The sequence below is a fragment of the Dermacentor albipictus genome, chromosome 9 (assembly GCF_038994185.2).
Source record: "Dermacentor albipictus isolate Rhodes 1998 colony chromosome 9, USDA_Dalb.pri_finalv2, whole genome shotgun sequence".
NCBI classification, from domain to species: domain Eukaryota; kingdom Metazoa; phylum Arthropoda; class Arachnida; order Ixodida; family Ixodidae; genus Dermacentor; species Dermacentor albipictus.
In genome coordinates this window covers 65,625,500-65,637,623 of record NC_091829.1, presented here as the reverse complement: position 1 = coordinate 65,637,623, position 12,124 = coordinate 65,625,500, and the positions used below count along the sequence as shown (strand labels likewise).

The window sequence follows — 12,124 nt, the reverse complement described above, 5'->3', positions numbered from 1 at the left end:
GCTAAGAAACCCATCCACCAGTCCTTCAAGGATTTGTTCACGTAACACTGTCTATGCAGTCAGTGTGTGATCGAAGAAGATGGAACCGATTATAGCACCGGCGTAAATTCCAAACAGCACATTCAGTGACCACTCGTACTGTTGCCGATTGTGCTTTGTCCAGTGTAGATTGGAGTCCTTCCAATACTGTGTATTATGCAAATTTACCAAGGCGTTTCTTCGAAAATTGGCTTCATCTGTGCACATGATGTTGCTCAAAAAGGTCCGGTGACTCATCGGCTTTTGTGAGGACCAAATTAGCGAAACCTAAACGATTCTACAGGTCCCTACCTTCCAATAATTGGTGCTGGTTAACGTGGTACGGGTGAAAGGCCATCATTTAGAATCCTCCAAACTGATGACTTGGAATTTGGTACCTGGGCGGCCACGTCTCACACACTAGCATGAGGGTTTGAGGCCATAAATGCTAGAACATTCGTGCCTAGGTTAGAATGGAGTCCTCTGCCGCTGTTTCTTTAAGCTTCCGGTTTGTCTCAGGTTATCATAATTTCTGATGATAGTCGATGCGGTTGGTCTACCACCACACTTCCATGACTGATATATATATTTGCGGCCCGGCCCTTGTTGCCATTTGCGAATCCCAATGCAAAAACCATGTTTACCTTCTGCTCATTAGAGAAAGACATGGCGACTCGGACGAAACAAAACGCGCATTTAAACCTTTGCACTGACATTGTCAATCCACTTCTGTGGAGGTAGGTTTTGTGGCAAAAAAAAAATAAAAAAAGACGTCTGTGCACTTTATCTACATTAAGACTACAGCTATTACAGCTTGTTTCCAACTAACACCAAACGCGATGTGTTGCTTCAACCGGGGCGTGGCAGATAAGGCACTAGCTCGATCACGATGTTTTTCTTTATTTTCTTTTATTTCATTCAGTATAACACAGAGGGAGCCTGTTCAAAAGCTCTGCTTTATGATTTGGGCAGGAGCGCAGTCACATGGTATTCTCCATATTTCGCAGAGTTTATTTATCAGTCCGAAAAAGAATTGGTACTCGATTAGTACGTTGCTGAAAATACCCGTTAGATGTCCCTTGGCTGTGCCTTCAAATGCCTCATTGACACTTTGATAATTAGGATAGTATGTCCCAACCTAGATAATTAATTACATTTACCAAATTAAATCTCAGTAACCAAAAATTACTGGCAGCTACTCCACTGTACTGTAAACAATATGCATTAAGTTTTTTTCGAGTAACGCATTGCTCATTTTTAAAATCTTGGAGCATGATAGGTAATGGGGAAACTTAAGATGTTTCCATTCCTAATAAATGGTGTAAATTATTGGAAATGTTTTTTCCTGAGTCACTAGCACTGCTTACTGGAAAGAGAAGCAATACTGAGGCACACAACATTCACGTGCATTTCACACGCCATTGATAAAAGACTGCCGAAGGGGTCACTGAAGCCTATAGATTATTTTCATGGTCCAAAAACCATGCAAAGCAATTTGAAGCGTGGTGAACATACAGCAACATTTTAACAATGTGTGAGTTGCGCCGCCAGATTTGCGTATACGTAGTGTGTGTTTCCGTCAATAAAGCATCAGTTGTTAGTAAGCGCTCGTCCGTGTCTCTTCTTGTGTCGTCTGTTTGGCGCTTTAGTACTTCAGTAACATGCACCAACTAGCCCAACAGAAAGTTCTGCTGGAATGCAGCAACATATTCATTCTCTAGGCATAGGCTATCTATACCTTTAGGAATAATTCTTAATTGACTACCTCCATCTCTTTCGAAAATATAATAAACTTTGTCCTGTGTGTATATTTAGATATACTGTATATGTCTACGGTGTTTACAGTGGAAATTTAAAACAAAGATGAAGTGAGAAAATACGGATGAGGCAACCGCCGCTAGTGCTTTAAATGCGCATGTCCTCCTATTGTCAGAATTTGCAGAAATAAAGCGAAAGTATGAATTAAAGGCCATGCGCTTCCCTGTCAACAATGATGCAGTAGGCTATCAGTCACAATAAAATTTTAAGTGAAGAGGTCGAGGAAAGTAAAAAACATATATCAAATTATGTGGGTGACAAAGCTCTGCTAATGGCACTTTAGGTGTGTGGGCGGGGGCCTTAGCATCGTTCTTGGGGGGGGGGGGGTGGCCTCCCCTTAGTCGGCGCCTATGACGTGTGGCCACTTGTTTGTTTGCAACAGATCCTGCTGCTTCAACATCTCAACAACACACACATGTGCAATCGGCTGCTTGTGCCGGAAGCATCTGAGGATATCTGGAACCGAGAGTCTGAGATTGAGCCCAACAATAGCACGGCATCAGTGTACGGTATGTACCCATTATCACCTCTTAGACAAACTGGTGCGAGTTGTTCTGTCATATATGTGTGGCACGAGTGCTGGAAGCTGAGTGTAACAGACATATGTATTAAGAGCAAGTAGTTGCAGGTGGGCTTGGCAAGCCTCGGGTAGCACTCTTAAACTTAGTGACTGCAACTACACCTCATAAATTATCGAGTTTAACAGTGTTATGAAGCTGATTGCATGAAAGAGTTATGCTTACTGTGCGTACTCACATGCATGCAGTGCAATAAATTTTTAAGAATAATAAGATCATTACTTTAAGATTGATATTGTATTATAGAAGTACAAACAAGATACTTGTGACCACGATTACGAAAACAAAAGGATACTGCTTCAGTCTGAAATGTTATTGCTGGAATCAAGACTGCATGACAAATGTAGGATTTTGGTGTGTCTTCGTAACAAGGGAGAAAGGCAGGGAAGGCAAAGACTGCTAGAAGTCCTGCAACAGCATACAGTAGACCACCGCTAATCGAACTTCACAGGACAAACTAAATTTAGTTGTCTGTTGTGTTCAATTAAAAAAAAAGCGAAAAAAAAAATACTAAACTGCTGCTTAATTTGCCAGTTTAGATCTGATTCTAAAATGCTCCCAAATCTGACACACATTCACTTTCTGTGGGTTCAAAGTATAAAACTGATGTCAACATGATAGTACAGCTTCTCAACAAATTAGGTATTTAATGCACATCATATTTTTGGCATGCCTCCAAATCTGGCAGTCAGAAAAAGATGAAACGAGCAATACTTACCTTTACAGGATAAAAATTTATTTACACTTAATGTCCATCGTCGTCACTCTTAGACAACACCCTGTTGCTGTCTATGGACCTCAACATGTCACATGCCTTTCTTACGGGCCGCTGCATGTTTTATGTTCTGCATTTATTGAATGCCTCTGCCACAATTGCAAATGGGATGGTTTTTACACGCCTAGACGAAGCACTTCACTAGTTCAACTTGTGAGCTATGCACTTCTCAGCAACACTGAAACAATGTGATGCAACTTTGTGGTCGCTGGCTTAGCATTTGCTTTTGTAATTACAAAAGCAGGCTTAGCAATTAGCTTAACAAAGGCTTAGCAATTAGTTTTTGTAATAAAAGACTGAAAACAGTGCATAGCCTTTGTCATCCCATGCGAAAACTTATTCTGTTGCCATTTTAAGGTGACGGTAATGATGCCGCTTGCTCTGAGAGTAAGCTGATGTGAACGCGGTTTTTTAGTTTGGTATTCGATTGCACCATGCAGGTAATTTTTTGACCAATTTTCTAGGGAAAAGAAGACACACAGAATCGCGAAAATATGGTAATTATTTATTGTAAGCTGTTGTTGTCACTAGAAAATCCTCATAGTACAGGCCAAAAATAGTCATCTTCAGGGGGAGGTTATGTGTACTCGATGCATTCACTTTTCTTTAGCACCACCAAGACAGCACCACTATGGCCATTGGCGTCTCCATTGAGATAAGGCACACTCACGCTGACCAGTCAAGTTCGAATTATTTGGCGAGGGACAATTTCAGAATTCAAATAACTGGACGTTTGACCCACAGAAATGCATGGGTGCCAGCCGGAACATTCAGCCAGGGTCAAATTAACAGAAATGTAGAATTAAATGGAGTTTAATTAACTAAAGTCTACCATATTTTACATTCGCGGAGAGATTGGAGTAAGTGAAACAAGTACTTCTAACAACATGCAAGTTGATGCAAGGATGTGCAAGTTGATAGTATTAAGTAGGAATCTTGCACCTGCTTAATTAAATGGTTGTCAGTAATATAGTACCTAACTTGGAGTGTCTGTACCATGAATGCAAGGTGAAAGGTACAGTACTCGTTTTTAATTTTAGTCGAAAGAAAAATAATGAGTGGCCTCACGAGAACAATCATTTTGTTAATGTAATTTATTTTTTGACAATAACATAGGGTGCAGTAAGCTTGGGTGTGCGACATTTGTTTCTCTCTATACTTCAGATTGAGAAACATCTCACCAGCAACTTTTGATTTTCCTCTAGTCTTTTAAGGTGAAAATCTGAGGAGAATTTTTAAAACATACACCATGGGGGTTTGGGCATCTACTCGTGCTCTCACTTCCCTTTCTTAAAGGGACACTAAATGGAAATAGTCAATGTGGACTGTTAAGGTATCATTGCAGAACTTCACATCGCTTGTTTCCTGCCAAGGAAAGACTTAGTTTACAAGAAAATTACATCTGAAGGGTCCAAATACCTTTATTGCAATCCAAATCTCCCACACCCAACCGGGGAGTGGCGACGTTGCATGTGCCATCACCACCCTTTGCAGTCATCGGTGGGTGAAACAGCACCAAACAGACGGCGGTGCAGTCTTTGGCACAAAACCCAAATGTGCGGCCATGGACAAACCAAGCCAAGACAAAGCGGTGAATTCGCCACTGCAGCTGCTTTTTGTCAAGTGGCGCAAACCATTTGGGCATCCCGCGACATCACATGATCGTGGAATTCTCTACTGCTTGCAGTTTGTGCGAGTTTCATGAGCCAGCAAAACCAGTGCAACACTAGGTGATAACGAAACTACTGAAACGCAAAAGCGTGAGTGTCGTAGAGTCAGGCAAAAACTAAATGTTTTGACCGCGTGCGTCATTGTGAAATGTAATGTCAATGAGTTCTTTTTTCTTGAAATGAAATAGAAGTGGTCAGGTAGCATTTTCTTTTGTGCTATAATGCAATACAACGATGGTTTTATAAGGGGTGGCTGGGTACTGTGAAAGAATTCGAATGAGGAGTGCTTTCGTCATAGGGCAAGTACTTGAATGTCCCAGAGGAGTCTCTAATCGTGTCCTGCATTTATCTGAATTTCTCGATCACTAAGGCTCTGTATGTGGTAATATTTATGCCTTATAGATTGTCGAGCTCTGATCTGTCACTTTAACTTGACTTGATGTTTGCATGTAGTGTTTCTTTAATCTCTCTAGTGTGTTTAAATTTGGGCTTTTACGTCTTCATAACTTGTGAAATAATTGATCCATCAACAAGGATCTTGCTTGTTCTTTTCTCCTAAAGACAATGACGGTTCTGGAGAGGGCCACGGCGATTACCTGGAGGCAACGCTGAAGTTCAAGCCAGGGGCCTTTGACTGCAGTATAGTGTGGTCCACCCACTTCAGTCTCCACCCCCGGCTCAACACGGGAGCTGGGGGCGGACGCAGTGGCATTTCTCGAGGTGTGTCACATTTTGTCACACGTGTGTTGCTAATAGTTGAAACATGCCATGAGGCCCGGTTCATTGCATCTGTTCTTTAATTTTTTTCTCTCTCGCTCCATTACTATTCAGGAAGCCACTTGCTTCCATTCAGTTGCAGCTTTAGTCTGTGATGAAAGCATGTTCAAGGGTACAGCAAGTCTCACGGGACATGCACTGGTGTGACATCTTTAAAAAGGTGAAGCTTGGGCAATAAAATAAACGTGTTAAGTGTCTGATGGTTTGATCAAGCCTCGGTCTCCCAATGCAACAGCCCGGTGCTCTAACCATTAGGCTACAACCACATCTGTACCTCTCTCAAGGCAACGCCAAGTAATTCTCTGAGATAATTGGCATGTATGTCACATTGAGTAGCAGATGCATGCATGCAGTTTTCGTTAAACGGACACTAAAGTGAAAAATTATTTGAGGTGTGTTGGTCAGTTACTCTTTCCACAATATAAAAAAAGGTACTCTTACCGTGTGAGGAAGCTTGGTAAGCTAAAAGAGATGCAAGAACAAGACAGGTGGCAACATCCTCTTGAAATCCCCGCACCAGCGTTCCGTGTGGTCATGAACTCTGACGGCACCTATTTAAGCCTAGTTAAATTTTTATCTGTAAAAATAAACTAAATTGCATTCTAAGATAGCCAAAGACTGAACATGAGAAGTTTCAAAAACTTTTACCTACTAATTAAAGCAGGCAAAATGTGAAGACATACTTTACAATCTGTGACGTCACGCTGATGTACCAACCCTGGGGTTTCGGCACGAAATTCAAAATTGGAACAGTAACCGTCTGTTTTAAAAGCGAAGCTTTTCTTTGGGAACCGTGCTGTGTTTCGTGACCGTGGGAGCTGCGGCCTGGCTGTTCCCTTGTTCCCTTGGCGAATAGGCCAACTGATCACAGTGCAACACCTGAAGTTCATAGCTCGAAGGATATACGCACTAGGCACACCTTTAGTCAACCAGAATCATAGAGTCGCCATGGCGTTGAGGAAGCATGCTCGTCTCGCACTGTGGAAGCCCGGGTTCGATTCCCTAGCAGAACGAAATTTTCCAAATTTTCTTTTCAATGCTATTGATTTACTTTGCTTACAGGACCTGCCTGAGAAATTTGACGCCATTCTGAGCATTTTTGACGTGTTTTTACTCTTTGCGCCTTTGGCCATTCTTGGTACCATCACTGAGTGGTGCCACCGCCACCACTAGATTTTCACGTAATGAGGCATAGAATGCTTTTGAATTAAAAGCAGTTTCTACAAAAACAAGTCTTTTTGATTAAATACAGGCTTCCAATGCAAACAAACTGTAGGAAATTTTTGCGTGCTTCATCATCATCATCATCATCAGCCTGGTTACGCCCACTGCAGGGCAAAGGCCTCTCCCATACTTCTCCAACAACCCCAGTCATGTACTAATTGTGGCCATGCCGTCCCTGCAAACTTCATAATCTCATCCGCCCACCTAACTTTCTGCCGCCCCCTGCTACGCTTTCCTTCCCTTGGGATCCAGTCCGTAACCCTTAATGACCATCGGTTATCCTCCCTCCTCATTACATGTCCTGCCCATGCCCATTTCTTTTTCTTGATTTCAACTAACATGTCATTAACTCGCGTTTGTTCCCTCACCCAATCTGCTCTTTTCTTACCCCTTAACTTTACACCTATCATTCTTCTTTCCATAGCTCGTTGCGTCGTCCTCAATTTGAGTAGAACCCTTTTCGTAAGCCTCCAGGTTTCTGCCCCGTAGGTGAGTACTGGTAAGACGCAGCTATTATACACTTTCCTCTTGAGGAATAATGGCAACCTGCTGTTCATGATCTGAGAATGCCTGCCAAATGCACCCCAGCCCATTCTTATTCTTCTGATTATTTCTGTCTCATGATCCGGATCTGCCGTCACTACCTGCCCTAAGTAGATGTATTCCCTTACCACTTACAGTGCCTCGCTGCCTATTGTAAATTGCTGTTCTCTTCCGAGACTGTTAAACATTACTTTAGTTTTCTGCAGATTAATTTTTAAACCCACTCTTCTGCTTTGCCTCTCCAGGTCAGTGAGCATGCATTGCAATTGGTCCCCTGAGTTACTAAGCAAGGCAATATCATCAGCGAATCGCAAGTTACTAAGGTAATCTCCATTAACTTTTATCCCCAATTCTTCCCAATCCAGGTCTCTGAATACCTCCTGTAAACACGCTGTGAATAGCATTGGAGAGATCGTATCTCCCTGTCTGACGCCTTTCTTTATTGGGATTTTGTTGCTTTCTTTATGGAGGACTACGGTGGCTGTGGAGCCGCTATAGATATCTTTCAGTATTTTTACATACAGCTCGTCTACACCCTGATTCCGTAATGCCTCCATGACTGCTGAGGTTTCGACAGAATCAAACGCTTTCTTGTAATCAATGAAAGCTATATATAAGGGTTGGTTATATTCCGCACATTTCTCTATCACCTGATTGATAGTGTGAATATGATCTATTGTTGAGTAGCCTTTACGGAATCCTGCCTGGTCCTTTGCTTGACAGAAGTCTAAGGTGTTCCTGATTCTATTTGCGATTACCTTAGTGAATAGTTTGTAGGCAACGGACAGTAAGCTGATTGGTCTGTGATTTTTCAAGTCTTTGGCGTCCCCTTTCTTATGGATTAGGATTATGTTAGCGTTCTTCCAAGATTCCGGTACGCTTGAGGTCATGAGGCATTGCGTATACAGGGTGGCCAGTTTCTCTAGAACAATCTGCCCACCATCCTTCAACAAATCTGCTGTTACCTGATCCTCCCCAGCTGCCTTCCCCCTTTGCATATCTCCTAAGGCTTTCTTTACTTCTTCCGGTGTTACCTTTGGAATTTCGAATTCCTCTAGACTATTTTCTCTTGCATTATCGTCGTGGGTGCCACTGGTACTGTATAAATCTCTATAGAACTCCTCAGCCACTTGAACTATCTCATCCATATCAGTTATGATATTGCCGGCTTTGTCTCTTAACGCATACATCTGATTCTTGCCAATTACTAGTTTCTTCTTCACTGTTTTTAGGCTTCCTCTGTTCCTGAGAGCATGTTCAATTCTATCCATATTATACTTCCTGATGTCAGCTGTCTTACGCTTGTTGATTAACTTCGAAAGTTATGCCAGTTCTATTGTAGCTGTAGGGTTAGAGGCTTTCATACATTGGCGTTTCTTGATCAGATCTTTCGTCTCCTGTGATAGTTTGCTGGTATCCTGCCTAACGGGGTTGCCACCGACTTCCATTGCACACTCCTTAATGATGCCCACAAGAGTGTCGTTCATTGCTTCAACACTAAGGTCCTCTTCCTGAGTTAAAGCCGAGTACCTGTTCTGTAGCTTGATTTGGAATTCCTCTATTTTCCCTCTTACCGCTAACTCATTGATCGGCTTCTTATGTACCAGTTTCTTCCGTTCCCTTCTCAGGTCTAGGCTAATTCGAATTCTTACCATCCTGTGGTCACTGCAGCGCACCTTGCCGAGCACGTCCACATCTTGTATGATGCCAGGGTTAGCGCAGAGTATGAGGTCTATTTCATTTCTAGTCTCGCCGTTCGGGCTCCTCCACGTCCACTTTCGGCTATCGCGCTTGCGGAAGAAGGTATTCATTATCCTCATATTATTCTGTTCCGCAAACTCTACTAATAACTCTCCCCTGCTATTCCTAGTGCCTATGCCATATTCCCCCACTGCCTTGTCTCCAGCCTGCTTCTTGCCTACCTTGGCATTAAAGTCGCCCATTAGTATAGTGTATTTGGTTTTCACTCTACCCATCGCCGATTCCACGTCTTCATAGAAGCTTTCGACTTCCTGGTCATCGTGACTGGATGTAGGGGCGTAGACCTGTACAATCTTCATTTTGTACCTCTTATTAAGTTTCACAACAAGACCTGCCACCCTCTCGTTAATGCTATAGAATTCCTGTATGTTACCAGCTATACTCTTATTAATCAGGAATCCGACTCCTAGTTCTCTTCTCTGCGCTAAGCCCCGGTAGCACAGGACGTGCCCGCTTTTTAGCACTGTATATGCTTCTTTTGGCCTCCTAACTTCACTGAGCCCTATTATATCCCATTTGCTGCCCTCTAATTCCTCCAATAGCACTGCTAGACTCGCTTCACTAGATAACGTTCTAGCGTTAAACGTTGCCAGGTTCATATTCCAATGGCGGCCTGTCCGGAGCCAGTGATTCTTAGCACCCTCTCTGCGTCACAGGTCTTACCACCGCCGTGGTCAGTTGCTGCGCAGCTGCTGTGGACTGAGAGCCGGGGTTTGATTGTTGTGTTCATATAGGAGGTTGTGGCCAAGTACTGCACCAGGGTGGCCAATCCTGCTCTGGTGAGGGAGTGCGTTACCGGTTCTGGTCACCGGGATCAGGCCACATCAGACCTCCAGGCCTGTTTGTGCAATTTTATCAACACGCGGATTTTTTTTTTTTAATCCGGTGGAAAATTGCCGGCACCGGGATTCGAACCACGGACCTCTCGCACGCGAGGCGGGTGTTCTACCTCTACGCCACCGCTGCATCCAGCGTGCTTCTTATGCCACAATCATGCATTGCAATCAATTGGTGAAAGAAAAAAATTATTCATGTAATTGTGTGTTTTTTTACTGTGAACATTGTATTCCATGAATTTGCTCTCTGCTTCTGCCAGGTTTGCAATCCCTGAGAGCTGTGCTGACTAGCTTTGCGGTGAACAACCGCAAGAACATGTTTGTCTATCAGGAGAACTCTGGCTCCGTCTTCTACCTGCGGTAAGAAACGGATGGTAACTAGTGCCATCTAGTAGTGGCTTGTGGAAATTAACCAGCATGCATGTGTGCATGTGATGCATAGTGAAGCTTATCCCCCCAAATTTTCGTGCTCCAAAGTAGGTTTTTGGGCCTTACATGAGGGCGGGCATTACACAAGTAATACAAGATGTAGTCGGTATGAGGAACAAGTGAATTGCTCTTCACCAATCAAATTTTGTGTTGAAATTGTTGATGTTGGTTTTTCTACACTGTGTAAGCAGTTTCCATTTGCATTTGTCATTTAACAGTCTTACCTGCTCACATGAGTACTTGCAAACCACAGGCTTATTATGGATTTTCATTTTTGTCATGTTTATCATCTATCTTTATTTGTGCAAGCGCAGGCTGGGAATTTTATTTTCTATTTGTTTTTGCCTTTTTACAGGCTTCACGAAATGCCCTGTCATGGACGGCATGGCCGTGCTGAAGATGATGTGTCATTTTCAGGTACGCCGACATGCACTTCTTTAGCGCACTCAACTTGTGGGAATGACCTGGTGAAATGCAAAGCCGAGATGGAGTGACTACTAAACTCTATGGTGTAGGAGTTTAGCCTTGCCAGCTAAAATATGTTCACCATTACAACAGTAGTTTCCGCCAGCCGCCAGGTGCGCATATCGTCTGCTTAGGAGCTGCAGGCTGTGAATAAGAAAATCGGACAATTACAGTCAATCCCAGATATATAGAACTCGAGGGGAACTGCAAACTAGTTTGATGTATTGATAATTCGAAATATGAAATATGCCTATTTAAAGCTTTATAGCCGAGATCTCTGCATGTCTTGGACAGTTTCCAGAGATTCTGGAAAGTAGTAACTTACCGATGTGCTTTTGAAAGGCCGTGTCGAATGCACAAAAGTTGAGCTATTTTTTGTTCCTAAACATTACAAGTCGGTTGTGCTGTGGAATGGTCTTTGATACAGCAGAACCTTGTTCATACACTTTGGTAAAAACGGGGGGAAAATGTACTAACGAGAAAAACTTATGATCTGAAGGCCCTAAAGTATTCAGCAGACTCAACTGTAGTTGACGTCTACGTAATGCAAAGCATTGCATGAATCGTTGCAGCACAAGATGTCGGCATGTGCCGATCTGGTGGGTCCTAAGCGGCTTGAGACGCATGTTGTTGTTTTTGCAGTTTTGGCGAACTCACGTTTGCGCTCGTCAAATTTGGCCTCGTTGAGCAGCATTTTCGTTCAGAGGATTGTGGCTGGAAGTTCTGACTGGCCCACTAGACAAGAATTGCTGTTGCATGCGACGCCGAGGTGTGTTGAGCTCGTGAGGCTGGAACAATCCGAGACATGCCTCATTGTTTTAACACAGCAATGAGAAACCAAACCAATATATAGCTAGTGGGCAATGCCAGAATATGATGCTTTCACCAGAGTGAAAGATGGCACTCAGTTTACACCACCTGCAGCAGTGAATGGCGGCAGGGTTATTGTCTTTTAAAAGGGTGTGGTACGCTTCCAACGGTACTACACTGCATGCATTGTGAAACAGATAGGTGAAGAGAATTATTGCAGTGGGTTGACGGTGATCGCTGTGAATGGCAATGTGCGACAGCCTGCAAGAAGATTTGCTGATGCCAGAATAAGAAACTGAAAGGCTGGCAGCATTTTCACATGACAGGGGCCAAGGAGATCTGGTTTGGTTCTGATAATTCATTCAAGTAGAGACGCCTTGCGAGCTCCCCGGCTACAATTTATGAATTTGCAGTATGTGC

At 43.1% G+C, this 12,124-nt stretch overlaps 1 protein-coding gene across 3 annotated transcripts in view; it reads left to right on the top strand.

Moving 5' to 3' along the window:
• Positions 1-12,124, top strand: part of LOC135921842 (KICSTOR complex protein SZT2-like) — a 259,666-nt gene that overhangs the window by 163,631 nt on the left and 83,911 nt on the right. For all 3 annotated transcript variants that reach the window (XM_065456218.1, XM_065456219.1, XM_065456216.1), the window contains 4 exons: positions 2,219-2,345; positions 5,421-5,579; positions 10,261-10,360; positions 10,785-10,846. In XM_065456218.1, the coding sequence (XP_065312290.1) occupies positions 2,219-2,345; positions 5,421-5,579; positions 10,261-10,360; positions 10,785-10,846 (448 nt within the window). The remainder of the gene's footprint in view (positions 1-2,218; positions 2,346-5,420; positions 5,580-10,260; positions 10,361-10,784; positions 10,847-12,124) is intronic.